The sequence below is a fragment of the Petaurus breviceps genome, unplaced genomic scaffold, assembly GCF_028583685.1.
Source record: "Petaurus breviceps papuanus isolate PSGF00001 unplaced genomic scaffold, PetGlider_PUasm1.0 688, whole genome shotgun sequence".
Classification (NCBI taxonomy): domain Eukaryota; kingdom Metazoa; phylum Chordata; class Mammalia; order Diprotodontia; family Petauridae; genus Petaurus; species Petaurus breviceps.
This window is the reverse complement of record NW_027186457.1, coordinates 6,556,837-6,581,664: the sequence shown is the minus strand read 5'-3', so window position 1 is coordinate 6,581,664 and position 24,828 is coordinate 6,556,837. Positions and strand designations below refer to the sequence as shown.

Genomic DNA, 24,828 nt, shown 5'->3' with positions numbered 1-24,828 from the left:
CAGACATGACCCATGACCCCACTTTGGGCCTAGGAGGTCATGAATCTCTTCTATATTTTTCCTAAAAATTAGCAAATAAATCATAACAAAAAGTGATGACAAATGAAACCTGGGGTTCTTGGTGTTGAGGGCATGAATTCTATCTTCTTGTTCTAGACGAGTCATGTTGATGTTTGGAGTTTTGGTTGTGGTAATGGCACTGCTCAAAGACTTTGAGATATTAGATTTGATCTTATAAGAATTAGTAGAACTTCTCTTGTGAATTCTGGGGATGACTTCTGTTAAATTGCTCTGATTTTGAAGTGATAGAAACTGTCTTATTTACATGTTTATATTACCTTGCTTGATCTTATGTCCTTACTTCCATGAAGGGAATAGTGCACGAAAAAATGCCTATCAATGTAATTTATAGTGATTTTTTGAGATAGGGCATTATATGTGGAAAGCTAGGTGGCACAGTGGGTAGAGTGCTGGGCCTAAAGTCAGGAAGATTCATCTTTATAAGTTCAAATCCAGCCTCAGACACTCATTAGCTGTGGGTAGGTCACTTAGCCCATTTTCCTCAGTTCCTCATCTGTAAAATGAGCTGGAAAATGAAATGGCAAAACCACTCCAGTATCTTTGCCAAGAAAACCCCAAATAGGGTCACAGAGAGTTGGATACATCTGAACAACATTCCAGGTGAGGAAACTCTCCCTACCAATGAAAATCTCAATCACTTAACAGTATTTATAAAGCAACTATTGTGTGCCAGCCACACAGTGCTAGGTGCTCAGATTAAAAATGCAAAAAATAAAATCATCTTAGCTGAACTTACATTCTAGTGAGGAAGACAACATGCACATATGACACCAGGAACTGGGAGAGTGGGAAAGGCTAATGGTGTGACTTTTGACCTAAATCTTGAAGTAAATCAGGAATTCTAAAGAGTGGAAGTCAGTGGGGATGGTATCCAGGTATGAGGGATAGTAATTATAAAGGCACAGAGATGGGAGATAGTAATGTTAATGGGATTTAAGATCTTCCCTCATTAATAGACCTCCTATGGAGCCCATTAAGGGAAGCTTGCTTAGGGGAGGCTTGCTTGTAGGAAGGCTTTCACACATTTCTAATTTCTAAGTGGGCACTGAGTCAGGAAGGTTGTGATGCATTCTGGCTGTGATAAGTGTATATGTACTCTGAGTTGGTGTTTTACTTTGGATGCTCACTTATGAGAAGGATCTTGTGACTCCATGGTCAGGATTCTGAGTGGCCGTAAGTTCAAAGCTCCCCAGCTGCTCAGATGTAAAGGCTCTCTCGATCCAGGGATATATGTAAAGTATATAGTTGATTCACACAGTCAGAGCCCTACCTGTTGGTTTTTATTTCTCTGTTTGTATTTTTTTCTAAAGTTCAAGGTGCTGACTTTCCCCCCTGAGATAATGAATGTAATTAAAAAGATTGTTGGGCGGCTAGGTGATGCAGTGAGTAAAGCGCCGGCCCTGGAGTCAGGAGGACCCGAGTTCGGTTCCAGCCTCAGATACTTAACACCCACAAAAAAAAAAAAAAAACTAGCTGTGTAACCTTGGGCAAGTTATTTAGCCCCAATAGCCCTCCAAAAGGCAAAAAAAAAAAAAAAGATTATTGACCCCTTGAACAGCTATCTTTCCTAGCAAAGCAGATCTAAGAACCTGTGCTAGCAGCCATCCTGGGTATGCCAGTGTGGTGAACACTACAGAGATATAGCGTTATATGAAAAGAATAGCAAAAAGTTCAGAAGAGTTGGACCACTGAGCTTATGGAGGGGCAAGGTTAAGAGAGTGGAGTGAGGGAACATGTAAGAAAGTTGAAAAGGTAGGATGGGGTCAGATTGTGAAAAGCTGTAAAATGCCAAACAGAGTTTACATTTGACCTTAGAGGCTATTGGGATCTACTGGACTTTTTTTTTTAATGTGTGCTTGTGTTGGGGGTGGGGGAATCAATGTGATGACATGGTCAGGCCTGAACTTAAAGGGAATCACTTTGACTGTTCAGTGGAGAATGAATCCAAGGACGAATATTGTGATAGAAAGAACTATTAGGGGGTAATTACAGTAATCCAGGTGAAACATGATGAGGGTCTGAACTAGGGGAGTGCCTGTGTGAGTGGAGAGAACGGGATGTATGCAAGATTAAATGAATAAAATTCAGCAACTGGTTAAATATATCAGATAAATGTGAGGAGTCAAGCATGACCTCATAGCTATGAGTCTGGGTGATTGAGAGGATAATCCTGCCCTTGATAGTAATGAGAGTTTGGTATTGGGGTAGGTTTGGGGTGTGAAAACAGTCGATTCTTTTTTGGGCATTGTGATAGTAATGGCAATTAAAGATTCCCCTGTATTGGCTTGGTTCTCAAATTGATTGTGTTAAAACCCAGAGTTTGTTAATCCCACCTGTGGGATGGGCTTGTTGATGTGAAAAGAAAGTCCTGAACTGGGAGGAGCTGGTGAGGTAGATTTGGAGAGACACTAGAGAGAGGCGGAAGATCTTTTTGGAAGCAGCACCTCGTGGAGAGAGAGAGACTAAGAGAATTGCTGGTGGCCGCTTTGAATTGCCCTGGACTTTTGAGACCTGCCCCCCTGAGCTGCCAAGGACTGAGGAGACATGGCTGTTTTGCTGGTACTTTGTCTGTCTGTTTTGATGTTATTTTGCCAGATTTGTCCACTGGTGAAAGACTGTCCTGTTGAAGAAGTCCTGGAACCTGGCATTTGGTTAAGAAGCCCTGAGACTGTCCTGCAGACAGAGAGTGAATACTGTCCACTGATGAGGGACAGTACTGTTGTTGCAGGGGTCTGGAGACTGTCCTGCAGACAGAGTGAATACTGTCCACTGGTGAAGGACAGTGCTGTTGTTGCAGGGGTCTGGGAACCTTTCTGTTGGTTCCGTTTGAATAGCCTGTAATTGTTCAGTCAAGTCTGATTTTTCATGACCTTGTGGACCAATATTGTTCATGAGCTTTTGTTGGCAAAGGCAATGGAGTGGTTTGTCATTTCCTTCTCTGGCAGATTAAGGCAAATAGAAGTTGAGTGCCTTGCCTAGAATCAGACAGCTAGTAAGTATCTGAGGCTGGATTTGAACTCACGTCTTCCTGATTCCAGGTCCAGCACTCTGAACCACCTAACTTCCCCCTTAAAATGCCTTTAGTATATATAACTTGAAATATCCAAATGGCAATTGACAAGAAAATAGAGGTAAGGGAAGATACTAAGGCTGAATATGTATGTTTGGAAGTCATTTGCAGAGACAATTGAAGCCATGAGAAATGATGAGGTAGGTTACTAAGTGAGATGGTGTACAATGAATATAAAAGAGCAAAGGAGACTGAGGAACAGTTGGACAGACCGGAAGTGACCTGGGAAAGAACAGGGTAATTTGCTAATTTTAGGACCCCCTAGTCCAGAACTAGGTAGATTTCCTTTATTGCTTCATGTCATCACCTATATTTTTCCATAGATTTTATATCCCTTTTTCTCTTGCAGACAAACCCTCGAAAATGCAATCTTGTGGTCTGCACTATCTGGAAACAGGGTAGAAGAGACAGGCAGGTAGAAAGAGGACAGTGGTAGAAGGAGGAGAGCGTTTTAGAGTTTATATGCAGCTGATTTCTGAACTTGACCCAGAGAGCCATGTTGACTCAGGTGCTAGGCAAGGTCTAAGAGATCAAGAAAGCTAATTAAAGGGGCCCAGAGTGAAAGAGTACTGAGACTTGAAGGCAAGGTGCCCTGGACAGGTTCTGAGACAAGCATTTGGTGTCCTGGAAAACTAGTTTTGGTGAGTGAAGTCTCAAGTTCTGGGCTGGATCCTTGCCTCTTTCAAAATAGGTTACAATCATGAGAAAATGTTTCCTTTGTGTCGGGGCCCCATTCTTCCTATATGAAATTAAATTGGAGATTATTTTGGGGTTTAGTTAAATGGAACAAATGAACGCCAACCATCCCTTGACACTAGAAAAAGAGCATGGCCAACAACTCACTACTGTTTCCCAACACCAGCCCTGGTGCATAATAAAAGGTACTAGTGAATGCCTTTTCACATGCATAGAATCATTTCAGAACAGCTAATGAAATTCGTTACTCATTTGAGATAGAGTATATAAAAGGCATTATAAAAAAATCCAATCCAATTCAACATAATCTTGGCACTTGGCTTATTCCAGTTGGTCCATTTCCAAAAGAAACAGACAAATTAAATTCAGGAGAGACAATCCTACTGTTGTTAAAATTTTAAATCAAGTCTGTTCAGTTACCGGGCTTCTCTCAATGTCTCTATAAGAAGCAGTCATGAGAAATTAACTGATCACAGCATCCTTGCTTACATCTACTCAACTAGTACCCTGAACAGGCAGTCCTACTCCAAATACGATTCCTAACCAAATAGCCAGGATTTCCCTTTCACACATGCAAAATATATTTGAGTTAAGCTCTGCCAAATTCCGGGCTAGTAACAGTATAGAACATCTAATTACCATTTCCCTGTTTAATTTCATGTTTGTGGGACTATGAATCAATATTTTGAGTTAATTGATCCAATACCTAACATGTAGGCAGTGCTTAATGATGTTGATTGATACCTTGGAAAAGGAATTTCCTGGAATGCCACAACTTCTTATTTTAAAAATAATAATAATAATTAAATCAGAGATTGAAATTCTTCTGTATTTTTCATGAAGATCCTAAACTCTTTTTATCACCCTTTCATGACTACCTATCTACTCCCACCTTCCTGCTTCAAACTTTCAGTGGCATCTTGCTCATTCAAGTCACATTTCACCTATCCAATCCAAATAAGAAAGGAGCTGATTATCATTCATGTCTGACTTTTTTGTTTTACAGATTATGCTTTAAGATAGGAAATTAATAGGAGTAGGGCTGTCAATCAACAAGAAGGACCCAGCTGAGGCTATGCACCATTGGTGTTTTGTTTTTGTTTTGTTTTGTTTTCTTCTAGGAACACTTAGGTAATCTCATGCAGAAGAGATGCTTTGCATCTTGTTGTATGTACACAGTTTGTTCTCATATGTAGCAAAATAGGAGAATTCAGGAAAAAAAGAGATAAAGAAATGGTTTGCCTATAGTGGAGACAGGCAACAAGAAGGACCTTTGTAACTGGCAGGTGAAACAAATGACTGTTTAGGAAAGCTCATGAAATAGGATGAGATGAATCTTTGGCTATGTTTTTCTTAGAGGTAGCATTTTTATAGCTTTAGTTTCAGCCCTAGGGTAGGGGCTCTTAACCTGGGGTTCGTAAATATTTAAAATACTTTGATAACTGTTTTTCTTTCTTCCAATTCAATTACTCATTTATTTTTATGAAGAAATTAAGTTTTATGATAGAATAACTCCTATAGTTGATGAAGGATAGCACATGTTAGCTATCCATCTGATATTCTTTTCTTTTTTATGTGAAACAACTAAGCTCTATCATGTTCATCTTGCTCTTTTTTTAAAGTATATAACACATTTAACTTTTTCTAATTTTATTTATTTTATTCTGAACTTAAGAAATAAAACAAGCATTTCCATAACAAAATAGAAGAGAAAGAAGAGATGGTTGTACATGAAACTGCAAATCTATGATGCAGAACTTGCTATTCCTTATAAATATATAATAAAAATATCATGACACTTTTTCCCCTTTTTTTCTTCCCTTCTCCCCCACTAGAGATGGCTATCATTAGACACAACTATGTATGTGTATATATAAAACCATTATATACATATTTCTATTGACCAGTTCTTTTCTCTGCATACAGAGATAACTATTTCAATATAAGTGATTTCCATTGCAATCTTATGGGTTTCATTTTATGCATTTAAAAACATTGTTCTAGGGGCGGCCAGGTTGCTCAGCGAGTAAGAGTACCGGCTCCAGTGTTGGGATGACCTGGAGATCGAATCCCGGGCTCAGACACTCAGCACCACACCCAGAAATAACTGGCTGTGTAACCTTGAGCAAGTTACTTAACCCCGATTGCTTAAAAATAAATAAATAAATAAATAAAGCCGTTGTTCTGAGGAGTCCCTAGATCTTCATCAGACTGTCAGAGGGATCTGGGACACACAAAATAGTGAAGAAGTCCTGCTCTAGATGATAACTGATCATATTTATATCATGCTTTTTATCTCAAATCAAATTCAGTGGTTCCATTTGATCCTCACAAACAACCCTGTGATGCAGCCAGGATAAGTGCTGTTGCCTATGTTTCATGGATGAGGAAACTGATGATCAGAGTGGTGAAGTGATTTTTCTAAGATCACACAGCTAGTGGGATAGAACAAGGACTCAAACCCACATATCTGACTCAAATATTCTTTGCCCCATACCATCAGATTATAAGATTTAGAACTGTAATATGGGTCTTAGTCCAAAAAGTCCAGACCTCTAATTTTACAGAGGAAGAAATTGATCTAGACAAAGTATGCCATTTACCCAAAGTCACACAGAGACAAGATTAAAAGCTAGGGGTGGCTAGGTGGTACAGTGAATAGAACACTGGCCCTGGAGTCAGGAGGACCTGAGTTCAAATCCACCCTCAGACACTTAACACTTACTAGCCATGTGACCATGGGCAAGTCACTTAACCCCAATTGCCCTACCTCCCACCCTCCAAAAAAAGCAAAAAAAAAAAAAAAAGATTAAAACCTAGACTTTTTTTCCACATTTAATAACATTTTTTTAATACACAGTGTTGTCCTCCACTTAATTTCTTAATTTCAGTTTTTTTATCTGCAGGATAAAGAATGAAGGGGTGAACTGGGTGACCTCTAAGAATCTATCCATTTCTAACATTCTTTGTTTCCTTAACTATTCAGTCATCAATTATTTGTGCTCTTAGCAAAACATGATGTTGCTTTATGATAGAAGTTTTTAAACAGCCTTAGAGTTGGCCCACTGTTCCTCTCATCTATTTTATTTGTGTTCTTGGAAAATCATCCAAATAATCATTTAAATGCTGCTTCAGGTCACCCACTCACAATTATTCCAACATTGAAGTATGTTGTTGCAACATTAGTCATCAGAGATCTTTGGAGGGAGGCCTAGAAATAAAAGAAAAACAATTTCCCTTTTTTTTTTTTTTTTTGGTTATTGTTGTACCACTAATTTCATTGTACATTTAACAGATTGTGTGAAATTTCTTTGAAAAATACTCAGTTGTGGGCAATGAAAGATGTTTGCTTTCTTTCATTTAAGGAAGAGCTTAGTGATTACTTAACTTTCCAGTTTATACCCAACACTACAGCTGCCCAGGATCCCAGAATTCACTGTATACAAAAAATTTCTGCTGTCTAAAGAATATTATCTAAGAATAGATATAATAACAACTAACATTTATATAGCACCTACTATGTTCCAGGCACTGTGCTAAACGCCTTATAAAGATGTCTCAAATTAGGTGCTGGTATTATCCTCACTTTACAGATGAGGAAACTGAGGCAACCTGGGGTGATTTGCTCAGAGTCACAAGGCTACTAAGTGTCTGAGTCTGACTTTGAATTCATGACCTGAATCTTCATGACTCAAAGCCTGGCACTCTATACACTATACCACCTAGCTGTCTTTGAGAAGTATCAGTAGTAGAGGGTTGACTTTTCAGTCATGAAGGCCCAGATTCAAGGCTTGCCTGTGATGGGTACTGACCCGTGTGACCTTGAGCAAGTAATTTAACCCAAACAACTCCCCAAGATTATAAATTATACATGACTTGCTGATCTTTATCAGTGGAGAAAGTTTCCACCCTGGGAGTTGCCTACACCAAAGAAATCATGAGACTGATGATATTTTTAAAATTTCCATATAGCTTCATTCTCTCTCTTGTTTATCTTCTTCCCCCCTTATCTCCACTCTCTCTAATCCCCTCTTTCTATTTATGGAGGCACGAAGGCTATTAGGTGATTTCTCTCCAGAATCGTTTCTGTTTCCAGTGCACTGAGTCCACAATGGGTCTGTTGTGCTGCTCTATTAGAGAGCAGCCCAGCTCTTCTCATCAGCAGTAAGGATGCTGAGAGCCAAGCAATTAATTCTGACACTTGATCCAGGCTTCAGTGCCAACTCAGACAGCCTGTGGTGCTTTTATTGCTTGTAGGATGCCAACATTTAAAAAACTGACCAACAGAACCCACAAGGAAGTGTCTAAACCAGCAAGAAACTGCATTAAGGTCACTCTAGAGCTCAAACAAAGCTAAATGCAGAAAATGTTTTTAGTGGCAGTCCAAAAGCAAGAATGCAATGACTTTTCACCTCCATCTCTTAGTATATTTAATTTTCTTCAAGGCTCATCTCAGATGCCTTCTCCTACAAGAAATCCTTCCAGGGGTGGCCAGGTAGCACGGTGAGTAAGAGCACCTGCCCCAGAGTCAGGATGGCCTGGGATTGAATCTGGGCTCAGACACTTAACACCAGAAACACCTGGCCGTGTAACCTTGAGCAAGTTACTTTAACCCCAATTGCATTAAAAAAAAAAAAAGAAATCCTTCCAGATTTCCTTAATTTTCTCTCTCTTTCCCTGAAATTATCATGTATCTATCTTATATATTGAATGCCCCTGCCCTAAGTAGAAGAAGGAGGAAACTGATAATCAGAGGGTAGGGAGTAGTTTTTCTTTTGTCTTTTGTATCTTCAGTCCTAGCAAAATGACCTAGGTGCTTTAAGAATGTTTGTTGTATTGGACCCAACTGGTATTTCATGCATACAATAGATTTGATTGCCATGCGGAATGGAAACTTTCGTGGAATCAAAGAGTCAATGGCAATGGATTCAAATAGTACAAAAATTTTTTCATATTGTTTTAAATTTGGATAAAGTAGCAGTGTTACAAAGGATCGTCATCTTGAGGAAGGGCAGACTTGGAAAGGATATGATGACTGTCTTCAAGTGTTTGAAAGGCTTAAGACACAAAAGTGGAATTATTTTTGCTTCATCCCAGAGAGTAGAACCAAGAACAATTAGCAGGAGTTGCCAGTGGTTAATTTATGCTTGACCAGTGAACTTCTAACAATTGGTGCTGTCCAAAAGTCAAATGTCCCGCCTTGGGTGGTAGTGGGCATGGGACCACCTCATTGGAGGTCTTCGGGTGGAGGCTGGGTCAACATCTGTCTATGTTGCCATTGTGTTTTGTTTTATTTTGGTTTTTTTGTGGAGGGTGGGTTGGAGACATATGGTTCCTATATTGTTCATTGATGAACTCAAATATTCTGCAAAAGCCTGTGATTTAACCAGAGCTAGAATGGCAATAGCTGAATACTTCTAAAACATGAGACTCAGTGTGATCTGCGAGAATATTCGAATGAGGTTACCATGATGTGTTTTCTTTTTCTATAGCAAGAGAGACCCAGACTTCTGGAGCCCTTGGATTATGAGACAGTCATTGAAGAGCTTGAGAAAACTTACTGGAATGATCCTCTTAGAGATCTCATTTTCTTTCCCAATGATGACTTCTCAGTAAGTACCCTTTTTTTTTTTCAAAGCACTTAAATCCTGATTGAGTTTGAGAGTGCTGTTGACAGTGTTTGACAGTATTGGATGCAGTGCTGATCAGAAAGACTTGTGCTTGGATTTGGTTAGAAAAGTGAGTAGTCTGCATAAGACACAATATAAAAATAAAGATGATTAAAATAAGCCAGCTAGGGGGAATGAATAATATTCCAAATTATTTCTAAGGATAGTGAAGGATAGCTTTGTAGTAGCATTTTGGCAGCCCATTTTTTTGTTTCTTCCTAAAAGGGTCTAAAAGTGTGGGAAATAGATTTTGATCTGTAAGAGGCCTTGGAAATCATCTTATCTAATTCCTTTATTTTTCTGGGGGATGGAAACTGTAGCCCTAAACACTGGACTTTTTTGCACAACTGTGAGGGCCAGGGTTCAAACCCAATCCTCTGACCCAAATATAATATAGTATACTTCACAAGTCAGGTGACTCAGCTAATTAAGAATTGAATCAGTGAACCAGGGTTCTGTCTGATTTCTGTTTGAATAAGTTGCTTAACCTTTTCTGGGTCCCAGTTTCTTCACTGGATAAAATGAAGTGGTTAGACAAGCTAATTGCTAGACTTCCTTTGAGCTCTGAATCCTATTAAGTCCTGTGGAAACCTATACTTTTCTTGGTAACCTTCTCTCAAATAACAAATGTGATTGCATCATGCAGATATTCCCACCCACTCGATGCCTTTGTCTGCTAGTCCAAACCACTGTGACCACTGACCAGACTACCAATCTAAACTACTTCCAATTCTTGATTCCCCCCATGTATTTGGCTCAAATCTGAATATCAAATATCCCTCATTTTCATTATTTTTTTTTAAATTAACTAGGAAGAGGCAGCCAGGTCCAGTGAATAAAGGGCCCTCCTTGAAATCGAGACCCAAGTTTCAGATTTCAGAGTCATACACTTATTGGATGACCATGGACAAGCTGATTGGGACCCCCAGACAATTCTCTAAGACTATAAATTTCAGGTGACATTATCAATCTTCAGAGGAAATTTACATACTGGTAATTCCCTACAAGACTGTGATCACAAATTTGGATGCTCCTAATCCTTTTAAAAAAGAAAAAGAAACATTCTTAAGATTAAGGTATAAAGTGAGATAGAAAAGAATAAATGAAACAAGTTGACAAATGATTTAGATGTGGAAGAGTACTTAGAGAGCTTCTATTCCAGTCTCCTCCACCACCATTTTACTGGTAAGGAAATTTAAGACCTGGAGCTGGGAATTGCCTTGCCCCAAGGTCACAAAGCTAGTTAGTAACAGAACTGGGTCTAGGACACCAGCCTCTTGCTGCTTCTTCCATCAGTCTAATAGACAGATAAATACAAAAGGTATTAAGGTACTCTCCTAAACCCCAAACCTACTCGATGCACTGCATATTATATTGTCTTGTACTTTTGTGTTTGGCAGTTTGGGGCTTATCACAAGCTGAAATGCACTTCCTTAGTTTGACCAAAATATGTAGTACTTGAACTCTAAATGCAAGGTTTAACACACTTAACTCTCTCCCCACATCCTTGTTTTCATTTCTGTGACCCCAAAAAAAAAAAAAAAAGGCAATCTTCCAGGGCAGCTCCTTTCTCTCAAAAACAAAACCAAGCACAAGCAAAACTATGCAAATGGGGGAAATGTTTCCTTTCTTCTGTTTAGCTTAGCCAACTATCTGATAAACCCGAAAAGTCCTATTTCTATACTTAGAAGGAAAAGGAAGGAGACAAAGTTAGTAGGATCATTGGGCCTCAGATTGAGTGTGGGAAGAAATCTCAGAGGTCATCCGGTTCAACTGCTCCATTTGCCAGATAAGGAAACTGAGACCCAGAAAAGTTAAAGCGACTTAAGTATCCCAAAACCTCATATTATGAATGGCAGGGATGGTATTCAAATGACCATGAGAAGGCACACATAATTAAGAAGCCTTCTTTGTCATCTTTCATCACTCATTAAGTTGGAACAAACTGTCTCAGCGGACACTTTTCTGGGCTTTCTTTTTCAAGTTAGTGTCCATGTAATATTTAAAATTGACCACATCTTAGTGTACAAAGAATCAAGTTGAATGGGATCCCCATCTCTGACACTTGCCAGGCTCTTTCACTTCCTTCTAAATAACCAGCCACATCAACCCATATGATTGATTACTCTGTAAACTTACTGCTCACCCTGGCTGGGTGACTGACTGAGCAAGTCAATTAATTTCTCTGTACCTATTTCCTCACCTGTAAAATGGGGCTAACTTTACATATGCTGTCTCCCTCCGGGTGTTGTTCAATCAATTCACAAGCATTTATTAAGCACCTCATTGTTACTCAGTTATTTCAATCATCTTTGACTCTTCATGACCTCATTTGGGGTTTCCTTAGCAAAGATACTGGAGTAGTTTGACATTTCCTTCTCCAGCTCATTTTACAGATGAGGAAACTGAGGCAAATAGGGTTTAAGTGACTTTCCCAGGGTGATACTGATAATTGTCTGAAGTCAGATTTGAACACCCAAAAATGAGTCTTTCCAACTTCTGATGTGGCACTCTATCCTCTACACTGTCTAGCTGCCCCTGTTAAGGACCTACTCTATGCCAGATGCTGTGCTGAACAATGAAAACACAATGACAAGAACAAAACAGCCCCTTTCATCATAAGGCTTACCTTCTATTGAGGCAAGAGCTTTGTAAACCTCACAGCACAATGTTAATATGAGCTGTGATTATTATTATTTCCCCCACATAGACATGCTAATGCCTGTACTGTATACTTTTAGGATAAATATATGGGGCAGTAGATAGAACACTGATCCTGGAATCAAGATCTGAATTCAAATCCTGCCTCAGACACTTACAATTACCTAGCAGTTGACTGTGAGCCGGTCAATAAACCTCTCAAGTCTCTTTTCCCACCTATAAAATGGGGATAATAATGGCACCTTCTTCACAGGGTTGTTGTAAAGCTCAAAAGGAGAGAACACAGTAAAGTGTTTTGCAAACATTGAAGAGTTAAACAAATGAATTTGAGGTTTTAACAAATGAAATAAGGGTTAAAATGAATTTGAAGGATTAAATAAACTATTACCCTGATTGCTCTCTAATTCTATCATTTAGAATTAATATCTAATTGTTATCAAATACCTATCATTTTTAAAAACCCTGTGCCACAGCACAGGTCAAATCTTAACTCAGATTAGTCAGATGAAAACAAAAAGTTGACTTTTAGTATTTATTAACTACAAAGTTTTGCTTTGTAAGAGATCTTCATATTTATCTCTCCTGTATTCTTATGAAAAGAATGAATTTGTGGTCTGGGGGAAAGCCATTCCTTGACCTCTCTATGCAATCCTCTAGTCCTGTCTGACTGCCTGGCACATAGCAGGCCCATAGGAAATGCTAATTGATTAATTGACAGAAATCTGCTTGGCCTGGCTATCAGATCCTGTTGTTACATGTGCATCTTGTAAGAACTGAGAAGTAATAATTAATAATAATGATAATGATATATTAATAATAATAACAATAATAATGATAATAGCACACATTTATGTAGCACCCAATAAGTCCTAGGCACTGTGTTAAGCATATTACAAATATTATCTCATTTAATCCTCAGTAGAACCTTGGGAGGAAGGTTCTATTATCATCCCCATTTTACAGTTGAGGCAACTGAGGCAAGCAGAGGCTGATTTGCCCAAGGTCACATAGCTGGTAAGAATCTGAGGCCAAATTTGAACCCAGGTTTTCCTGACTCCGGACCCAGTACTCCACCTAATGTGCCACTTATCCAGTAGATCATGAGAGAACGTAATTCCTTTCCCAGATGGTGGTCCACAACATCCTGTGGAAGGCAATAGATGGTTATATGTGGGGCTGTTTGAATCCCCTGTGACAGAAACTGCCAGTTCTCTACCCCACCCCAACCCCCCGTGAATGATTTTGTGAATCTAGTCTCCAGCCTACAAGTGAGAGAACTGCCTGATTCTATAATTACCATGATGACTCTACTTTCAGTTACTGAACAGCAACACCACGGAACAGGCCTTGACTCATTGATTCATTTATCAAATCAATATGTCTTTAGAGCTTACAAAGTAAATAGAATTATACTAAGGAACATGGGACTCAGAAGCAGAGTAATGGTGCCAGAGGACTGATTGCAAAAGCACAATGTTGATTTAAACTGATGTGGACAAAGAGAGTAAAATGATTGGATTTCTTTAAGAATCAGAGACTTTGTGCTGTGTATATGAACAATCTAAATATATCCACTACTGCAAAACCAGATGTGATGTTAATGTTATCTTAAATTGCTGTTTTAGGGACAATCTTTGTTCCTTTGATTATTTTCATCTTCCCTGCCTTCCTTTAAATCCCAAGTAAAATTTTATCTTCTACAGAATGCTTTTCCCAACTCCACTTAATTCCAGTGCCTTCCCTCTGCTAATTATTTCCTATTTATCCTGTATATAACTTTCTTTGCATATATTTGTTTGTATGTAGTCTCCCCTATTAGACTGTAAGCTCCTTGAGGGCAGGAACTGTTATTTTTGCCTCTTTTTGTATCCCTAACACTTGGCATAGAGCCTTCCACATAGTAGTAGACATTACATGTTTATCAACTGACCAATAGTCTCCTAAGGACAGAGTGGGTGAATCACAAGTGTATTTCACTACCACCTTCTAGATCCCTTATGTGCCATCCTCAGTTGTGACTTTGTTAAAGAGTGAAAGATGATGTGATTCTGCTCTTCTCCATTGCTGAAAGGCTTGGTGAATTAATGGACAAACTTTCATTTTTGGCAGGTAGTGTTTTGTATTACAGTTTATCAATGTTGTAGAGTTGTCACATGGTGGTCATCATGGTCATAGTCTAGGTAACTAACTATTGGAAAGTTTTGTACTTTTAAGGACAAACTTGTTCTACTCAACTCCAGAAGGCAAGCCTGGAAAAAAAGCAAATTTTTGGCTTGGTTTCAATATGAGTGGTTTTGACTTCAAACTTACATAAAGAAAAACTTCCTAAAGAGGGGAACCATCAACAAGAGGAATGGGTTACTAGGGGAGGTAACAGGGTTTCCTCTCATCCTGGTAATCATTAAGCAAAATCTGTACAATCACTTATTGACCACATTGTTTTGTGCCTAATAATAGTAGATGCTACGTGTTTCCCCGATAATAAGACCTATCCCGAAAATAAGCCCTCCCCTTACTGTGTAAGATTCCTCTAAAATAAGTCCTCCCCCGAAAATAAGCCCTATTGAGATTGCTACTGTAGCGAAGGTGATCCCCTGCGCTACACGCTACATTACGGTACCCTCTCTATGCACCGTCCCCCCCCCTCCTCCCGGGTGAAACACACGCCGCGCTCCGAGCTGCATCCAATCAGAGCTGCAGCAGTGAGTGCATCATCCTGTTCTTCCCCAGTGATTTGCTTGCTGGCGCCATTGAGAGCAGTGCCGCAGAGGAGAGCTGAGGCAGGACAACATAAGCCCTCCCCTGAAAATAAGCCCTCTAGTGTTTTTCTTTCCAAAAAAAATAATAAGACAGTGTCTTATTATTGGGGAAACACAGTAGATAAATGTGTTTTCATTAATTAATACTCTGTAGAGAATTCTTGTTCAATTGTTATTGAACTTGATGGCCTGAATGATTCCTTCTAGTCCTAGGACTCTGTGGTTCTGATGTAAGTTTGTCTATCTGTCAATTAGATTGTAAGTTCCATGAGGACAGGTCCATGCTCTCACTTTATACTCATTGCATCCCTTTCCTGGATGTTCATTATACATCCCTTTAAGATTTGTATCTCCCTCAGCACCAAACACAGAGTAATCTTTGTAGAGTGAGGACTTTGTAAATGTTGGTTGAATGAATTCATACCCAACAGACTAAAACAAGAGGGAGTAAGTAGAATTAGAGGTTTGAAAACAGGCTGATCATCCTTAGTCTATTGATAGTGTCTTTTTTAGGAAAGATAAATGAAATAGGTCAGAATCTTGTTTACTACATTTGTACTCTATTACACAGAAAATACTATTCTGCTCTGACATAGTAGAGTCTAAGCTCTATTTCCATTATGATTCTGGGAGCACTTGACTGAAATTGTTATGCAAAATTTCTCCCAGTAGCATTTAGTCATAAAGAACATTGGAAAAAACCAATAAACATACTATTTTCAGTTTGCTTTCTTGGCTTTCTTTTTGAAGTTGTTTTCTTTTTCATATTTCTATTTATCTATTTATTTTAGTTTTCAACATTCACTTCCACAAGATTTTGAGTTCCAAATTTTCTCCCCATCTCTCCCCTTCCCCCACTCCATAGCCATGCATTCTGGTTACCCTTTCCACCAGTCTGCCCTCCCTTCTGTCATGACCTCCATTCTCTTATCCCCTTCCCCTTCTATTTTCTTGTAGGGTAAAATTGGTTTCTTTTTTTTAAATTTGTTTTAAAAATAGATTTCTATACCTCGTTGCCTGTGTATCTTATTTCCCAGTTGTATGTAAAAACAATTTTTAACATTTGTGTTTAAAACTTGGAGTTCCAAATTCTCTCCCTTCCTCCCTCCCTACTCACCATTATTGAGAGGGCAAGCATGTTTAGTCATGCAAAATGCTTCCATAACAGCCATGTTGTGAAAGACTACCTATATTTCCTTCCATTCTATCCTAGCCCCCATGTATTCTGTTCTCTTCTTGGACCCTGTTCCTCCTCAAAGTGTTTGCTTCTGAATTACCCTCTCCTCAATCTGCCCTCCCTTCTATCACACCTCCCTTTTTTATCCCTTCCCCCCCCTCCCATTTTCCTGTAGGGTAAGATAGATTTCCATACCCAATTGAGTGTGTATGTTATTCCCTCCTTAAGCCAAATCTGATGAGAGTAAATTTCCCTCATTCCCTCTCACCTGCCCCCTCTTCCCCTCTGCTTTTTATTCCCTCTTTTATATAAAATAATTTACCCCATTCTACCTCTTCTTTTCTCCTTCTCCCAGTACATTCAGCTGTCACCCCTGAGTTTTATTTTTAGATATCTTCCCTTCATATTCAACTTACCCTGTGCCTTCAGTCTCTATCTGTTTCTGTCTCTTTCCCTCTGTCTCTCTGTCTCTGTCTGTCTCTGCCTCTGTCTCTCTGTCTCTGTCTCTGTCTTTCTCTGTCTCTCTCTATACATGTATATATGTATGTATGTATGTATGTATGCATGCATGTATGTATGTATTCCCCCCAACTATCCTAAGAATTAGAAAAGTCTCATGAGTTACAAATATCATCTTTCCATGTAAGAATGTAAACAGTTCAACTTTAGTAAGAACTTTATGATTTTTCTTTCCTGTTTACCTTTTCATGCTTCTCTTGAGTCTTGTATTTGAAACTCAGGTTTTTTTTAAATTTAGCTCTGACTTCTCAAGAATGCATTAGATTCCTCTGTGTCATTGAATGTCAATTTTTCTACCTCATGATTACACTCAGTTTTGCTGGGTAGGTGATTCTTGGTTTTAATCCTAGATCCTTTGACCTTTGGAATATCATATTCTAACCCCTCCTATCTCTTAATGTAGAAGCTGCTAAATCTAGTGTTATCCTGATTGTGTTTCCATGGTACTTGAATTGTTTCTTTCTGGATGCTTGCAATATTTTCTCCTTGACCTGGGAACTCTGGAATTTGGCTATAATATTCCTAGGAGTTTTTCTTTTGGGATCTCTTTCAGGAGGTGATCAGTGGATTCTTTCAATTTGTATTTTACCCTCTGATTCTAGAATATCAGGTCAGTTTTCCTTGATAATTTCTTGAAAGATGATGTCTAGGCTCTTTATTTTTTTTTTATCATAGTTTTCAGGTGGTCCAGAAGTTTTTAAATGATCTCTCCTGGATATATTTTCCATATCAGTTGTTTTTCCAATGAGACATTTTACATTATCTTCTGTTTTTTTTCATTCTTTTTATTTTGTTTTATAATTTCTTGGTTTCTCATAGAGATATTAGCTTCCATTTGCTCTATTCTGAATTTTTAGGAATTATTTTCTTCAGTGAGCTTTTGGAATTCCTTTCCCATTTTACCAATTTTTTAAGACATTCTTATCCTCACTGGCTTCTTCATTTTTCTTTTTCATTTAATCTAGTCTATTTTTTAAAGTGTTATTTTCTTCAGTATTTTGGGGAGGTATCCTTTAGCAAGCTGTTGACTTGTTTTTCATTACTTTCTTGTATCACTCTCATTTCTCTTCCCAATTTTCCCTCTACCTCTCTTACTTGATTTTCAAAATCCTTTTTGAGCTCTTCCATGGCCTGAGACCAATTCATATTCTTCTTGGAGGCTTTTGATGTAGGAGTTTTGACTTTGTTGTTTTCTTTTGATTGATGTTTTGATCTTCCTTGTCACCAAAGTAAGTTTCTATAGTCTGAGTTCCCCATTCCCCATGTTTGCTCATTTTCCCAGTCAATTTACTTGACTTTTTAACTCTTTGTTAAGGTAGGGTTCTGCTGCCAATGTGGAGGTTGTGCCCTTCCAAGATTGAGGGATTTTTTGCAGTTATTTTCAGAGATACTTCTAGGGACCTGTAAGTTTTTCAGCTCTTCCAAGGTGGTATGATCTAAGAAGAGATGTTTACTCCTCTCCTGTGTGTGTGTGAGTGACCACAAGAATTCTTTTCTGCTCTAGAACTTTGAGGAGGGTTCCCTCTCCACTACTGCCACACAGCTCTGCTATGTCAGTGCTCCTCCTCACCCCAGGACTGCAACACAGATCCAAGTATGGGCAAAGCAACAGAGTCCTGCCTTGATGTCAGCAAACAGACCCCTGTAATCTCCTTCTGGCCAGTTGTTCAGACCCTTACCATCTGTGGGTGAAGAGCTCTGAAAGCAACCACTGCTGCCACCCCAGGGATGTACTGGGGCTGGGGTTGGTCTGTGCTCCTCTCTCACCCAGGTCTGACAGACTGTTCCCACTGATCTTCTACATTGTATTTGGTATTTGTGGGTTGAAAAATCTGGAAACTACCTCACTTGCCACTGATTCAGCCCCCAGAGGCCTGTTCCAAGTTTTCCCTGCTCTGGGGCCCAGTCTGTTCTCTCTTGGCCCATGATGGACTATGCTCCTCTCCCAGACAGTTGCAGCAGACCTTTCCCATCGGCCATGCAGGTTGTCTTGAACTGGAAAATTTGTTTCACTCTGTCTCTTTGTAGATGCTGCTGTGCTAGAATTTGTTTAGAATCATTTTTACAAGTATTCAGAGAGGTTTGGGGGAGAGCTCAAGTGAGTCCCTGCTTTTACTCAAACATCTTTGGCTTTACCCCTAGAAGCCGTTGATAATAGAAAATCAGTGGAAACCAAATACTGTTGTTTTGCAAAGTTGACTGATGTAGCCCTAATGGACATTTGAAATAGACAATAAGGGGAAAGTACCTAAGTACTTTTTAATTACTTACTTAAGTATTCACAATGTCCAACACTCTCAGGACTGCAGAAGCTGTTTATTCCACCCATACCTGATCAAGGAAACCCTTGACAACATATCCAAGTAGTGGACTTATTTGATAGCCTCCAGGTAAAGGGAAACCAAGAGATTTCTAAAGCAGTTTGTTTCATTTTTTGATTATTAATTATTGAAAGGTTTGTCATTATGTCAAGCTAAAACTTGGTTCTCTTCCCCTTCTATCCATTGCTCCTGATTCCTGAGCCAGTCAGAACAAAGTAAATTCCTCTTCCACATTGTAGCACCTCAAAAACAGGGTGCCCCAAAAGTTTTAGTGTGGTTTTGAGTTCTAATAACTTGAAAGCTAATAGTATTAAAAACTACTAAAACTTAAAGCCATATTTAGACTTCTAGGACACTTTGTATTTAAAGATAGTTGCTTGGCCTTGGGTCTTCTCTAGCTTAAATATTCTCAAGTACTTGAATCTCTTCTCTTATGGAATGATTTCAAGGCACTAGATTTTTTTTTCTTTTAATTTATTTATTCTAGTTTACAACTTTCAGTTCCACAAGTTTTTGAGTTCCAAATTATCTCCCTCTCCTTCTCATCTCTCCCCCCGCCCCCGCCCAAGGCAGCATGCAATCCGATATAGGTTCTACATACACCTTCACATTAAACATATTTTTCACAGAAGAATTATAACCAATGGCATGAACCACAAGAGAGAAGAAACAAAACAAAAAATAGAGAGAGCAAATAGTTTGCTTCTATCTGCATTCAGACTTCATAGTTCTTTCCCTCTATGTGAATAGCCTTTTCCATCTTGAGTCTTTTGGAGTTGTCTTAGAACCATGCATTGCTGAAAAGAGCCAAGTCTGTCAAAGTTAGTCATTACAGATATAATGTGTCTGTAATTGTGTACTATGTTCTCCTGGTTCTGCTCCCCTCACTCAGCATCAGTTCATACAAGACTTTCCAAGTTATTATGATGTGTGTCTGCTGCTAATTTCTTATACCGCAGTAATATTCCATTACATTCATATGCCAAGACTTGTTTAGCCATTACAAAATTGATGGTCATCCCCTTGATTTCCAATTCTTTGCCACCACAAAAAGAGCTTCTATAAATATTTTTTGTACCTATGGGTCCTTTTCAGACTTATATGATCTGTTTATGATACAGCCCTAGAAGTGGTATTGCTGGGTTAAAGAATATGTTTTATATCCCTTTGTGCATAATTCCAAATTGCTGTCCATAATGGTTGGATCAGTTCACAACTCCACCAACAATGTATAAGTGTTCCAATTTTCCCACATCTTCTCCAGCATTTATAATTTTCCTGTTTTGTCATGTTAGCCTATCTTTCTTAACTTCCTCTGGATGATGTCAATCCTTTTAAAGTCCTTTCTAAAATGTTATGCCAAGAATTGAATACAATTACCCTAAAATTGTAAAATCCTTGTCTACAAAGCTCCAAATTTAATTTTTATAATAATAGGGACATAAGGGTTGGGTTAACTTTTATTATTTGACCTGATTATTGGCAGAGTAATTTAAAATTGTGTTAAGACAGTTAGTGAAGACTAATTTTATGGGAGATTTTCTTGCAAAAAAAGAAGAAAGAGGACCTCTACAAGTGATGTGAGTCTAAGAATCCAGTCAGCTGGAAACTGCACTGAGACCACGCCCAGGCCAGAGAGCTACGTCAGACGGGATCTTGAGAACGAGATGAAACTTCCGAGCCCTTACATGGACATTTTTTTACAGTTTACTTTTTTACCTTTTCATCTTTTATCTTTAAAGTCTACTTACTAAAGTAGATTGACCCATTTGGTTTTGTCAATGCATCAGTTAATTTCTCTCATTTTCCTCCTCATACTGTCACCTATCATAAGCCCCATAATCAAGAACCCTTACTGAAGTTTTTGTAGTATTAGTTAGTGATTTGTTGAGGGGACTACGTCTCTTAATCAGAATCAGATGGGGATATGTGAAAAACAAATATTACCTCTCTTATATTTAATAACTAATTATTGTATTAGGACCACGAAGGTTTTTTTTTTCCCCTTTTCTACTTCTTCATCCAGAAATCAACCAGTATGGGAAATTTCTCTTAGAGATTTACCCACACCAAGATCTAATCAGACAGTAAAAGAAATTCTAAGTCCAAGCTAATGGGTACCTTCCTGCTCATTGTTTTTGCTCAGACAGATCCTGGGAAAATGTTGATTCTTTCTATTATCAAGACAGGTGATATGGAAATTGATGTCTCTTTAACCAAAATTTGAGTGACTTAAGTCACATACCCCAAGATAGCCCACCCTTAATTTGATGAAACAATAAAATGTAATTAGGCATCCCTCAGGAATACCGCCTACTCAAAGGATGTATAAACTGTGACCTCACTGCCATTATGGGTCTTTGATCTAAAAAAGACAAATGACCATCCTTTTGTTAATAACCTGCAGATATTGGGGCAGGTAGGTGGTACAGTGGTGGATAGAGTACCAGTCCTGGAGTCAGAGGAGGACGTGAATTCAAATCCAGCTTGACACTTGCTAGCTGTGTGACCCTAGGCAAGTCACTTAACCCCAATTGCCTTGCAGAAATAATAATAATGATAACCTGCTGGCCTTATTAATAAAATGATTAAATTACAACAGAAAAAAAGAATTGAACACAATACCCCAAATGTGGTTTGACCAGAGCAGATTATATTGGGACTTCCTAGGCCTAGTCTTGAACCTGTTGTCATCTTTCTGTAGTTTAAGATCACATTAGCTTGACAACCAAAACTGGAGAGCCATATCAAACTTGAAATTGACTAGAACCCCCAGATGTTTTTCATAAAATTGCTGCTTATCCAGACTTTTTCAATCTTTTACTTGTGAAGTTATTTGTTTACTCTATGTAATAACACGTATTTAGCCCTATCGAATAGTATCTTACTTGATTTGGCCCAAAATTCAGACCTGTTAAGATCTTTGGAGAATTTTAATTCTGCCTTCCAAAATGGTTGTCATCTCTCCTAATTTAGGTCATCTTCAGCTTGATAGACAGATCATTAATGTCTTTCTAAATGATAAAGATGTCAATCAACTTAGCACCAAGCATACATCCCCGAATCACACCAGTAGATAATACCCTCCAAGTTACCATTGAACTATTCATTTTGACTCCTCAGATACTGATATTCAACAACATTTTAACCCATGTCACTATTGTCATCTAGTCTACATATTTTCATCTTATCCATAAGAATGGCATGGAGACTGTCAAACGCTGATGAAACCTAGGTAATTTCTTTCAGTAAGCTAGTAACCATCAAAAGAGGCATCTTGAATCTTTATAATCAATTCCTTTTTAGATGCTCAATAACCATTCCTTTAATGATACATTTTAGAATTTTGCCAAGAATCAAAATCAAACTCCCTGATAGCTGCAGACTCAACTCTTACCTTTTTTGAAAACTGGACAGATTTGCCTTCTATAGCATCTCTCCCAGTGCCCATAATCTTTCAGCTATCACTAACAGAGACTCAGCAATCACATTGCTAGATCTTTTCATCTTCTGGATGTGGTTCAGTTGATTCTGTGTCTTAAAGGGAAGCTAGATGTTCTCTTGTTATCATTCTACTTATTTGGGGGTTTCAATTCAATTCTCTATTAGCCATTTTTTTTCTTTGTTTCTAATACAAAGATTACCTTCTTGCCAAAACAAAAAAACAAACAACTAAAAACACAAGGAGAACAAAATTTGAGTAGGTTAGCCTAGTTGGTACAGGAGATAGAGCATTAAGTGGGGAGTCAGGAAGATCTGGGTTCAAATTTGACCTCAGACCCTTACTTAAGTGACTTTAACCACTCCCTGCCTCAGTTTCCTCAACTGTGAAATTAGACTCATAATAGCACCCACCTCCAAGGGTTTTTTTGAAGACCAAATGAAATAATATTTATAAAAAGTGCCTGGCACAATATTTGTAAGAGTCCATCACCTAGTAGGTGCTTAATAAATGCTTGTTCCTTTCCCTACTCCATTATCAGTTCCCATCATCCTATTGAATGCTGAGTTGTAGCATTCCTGACATCATTCTTATAAAACAATGCTATGCTTTCATATTCATCCTCTAGAAACTCCCCTTGAGTCCATCTTATGTAAACATCTTCAATCAGTTAAGCAATTACTAAATACCGATTAATCACCACCTATGTACCAGGCACTTGTGCCATGGGCTGGGGTCATAAATACAACGGATCAGAAAGACAATAAGTCCCTTAAAAAAGTAAAGATGCCAAGTTTACCAGATTTGTAGATTTTAGTTGTTGCTAGAGATTTAATGAAGGTATGGACTATGGAAAAAAACTACTGGTCATATATCAGTGCCCCCTAGGCAAAATCAATAATGTCCTCTTCAAATATGAAAACTCATACTATTCTGCTGAAGGACTGGCTGATTTATCGACTTCCTGGAATCTATAACTAAGCATTTTCTATACTTATAAATATTTAGGATTCTAATGTTTGGTATAACTCTAACTTTCATTTGACTTGATATTGAGACTAATTAAATTACTGACTTAAAATAACATTGACAAATTTTGATTGTTAAATGTAAGCAGCAAAGGGGAATTCTAGAACTGAGATACCTGAGTCATTCTATTGGAGGAAGGAGAATGACTTCATTTTTTAACCAGTAGAGCAAAATGTTCCTGGGGTTCCTTCCCCCTTCTGCTTTTCCTCTTGATTCATGATATATTATTATAGAGTTGAATTTCCTTCTGATGTTTCTACTTCTGCAGCTGAGAAACAAGCTTTAAAGGTTTACTTAGCACATAGATGTTAATACTACTGAAAATATTTTGCAGAGATATTAATCTTAATCTAGTTAATTTCTTAAAGAGAGCATTATACCAAGTGACCAGTTAGAAGATATTGACTATGTTTAGAATGCTTTCTACTCTAGACTGTGTCCACTAGAAAATGGTCAGACTAAGATAGTATCTTAGGACACTCAGTGGTATGTAAGGGACTTCACAGATCCTTTCATTTTACAGTCATGCAAACTCATACCCAGTGAGGTTGGTAAGTGATTTGTCTGCAGTGAAATAACTAGAAAGTGGCAGAGCCAGAGGAGCAATCTGGGCAATTTGAAAGAAGGGGCTAACTATTTTTCCCCTTAATACATCTATATAGCCATTTGAAAATTAGCACTCAATTAAAGTAAAAGGACCTACTGAAGATTCATTTTTATGGACCATTCCAAAGGATCTGTTTTAACAATTCAACACACTATTAAGTGCTTATTACGTGTCAAGCAGTGTACTAGACATAAGTTATAAAAAGATGATCAATTATCCTTTAGGAAGCTTACAATATAAAGTATTTAATGAGTATCTCCTATGTACCTAATACTGCTACATGCTGTGAAGACAAAATAAACATAGAATATAATCATATATATGTATACACATATATACATGTATATGTATATATACACACATATATATGGGTGTGTGTGTTCATATACACAAAAATAATTAAGGAACAAGACAATAAATAAAATGATGTAGTTAAACTAAATGATCTTTAGGTCCCTTACAGCTCTAAAAGAAATTGTAAAACCAAATGATCATTGTTGTTGTTCAGTCATTCCCAACTCTTTGTGACTCCATTTGGGGTTTTCTTGGCAAAAATACTGGAGTGGTTTGTCATTTCCATCTCCAGCTCATTATACAGATGGGGAAACAGAAACAAACAGGGTTAAATGTCTTGCCCAGGGTCACAAAGCTAGCAAGTGTCTGAGGCTGGATTTGAACTCAGGAAGATGGGGTCTTCTTCACTCTGGGCCTGGCACTCTATTCACTGTACCTCCTCCTCCATCTTCTTCCTCTTCTTCTTCTTCTTCTTCTTCTTCTTCTTCTTCTTCTTCTTCTTC

At 38.2% G+C, this 24,828-nt stretch overlaps 1 protein-coding gene across 3 annotated transcripts in view; it reads left to right on the top strand.

Moving 5' to 3' along the window:
- Positions 1-24,828, top strand: part of DOCK10 (dedicator of cytokinesis 10) — a 366,705-nt gene that overhangs the window by 150,547 nt on the left and 191,330 nt on the right. For all 3 annotated transcript variants that reach the window (XM_069104543.1, XM_069104541.1, XM_069104544.1), the window contains exon 2: positions 9,340-9,459. In XM_069104543.1, coding sequence (XP_068960644.1) covers positions 9,340-9,459 — 120 coding nt within the window. The remainder of the gene's footprint in view (positions 1-9,339; positions 9,460-24,828) is intronic.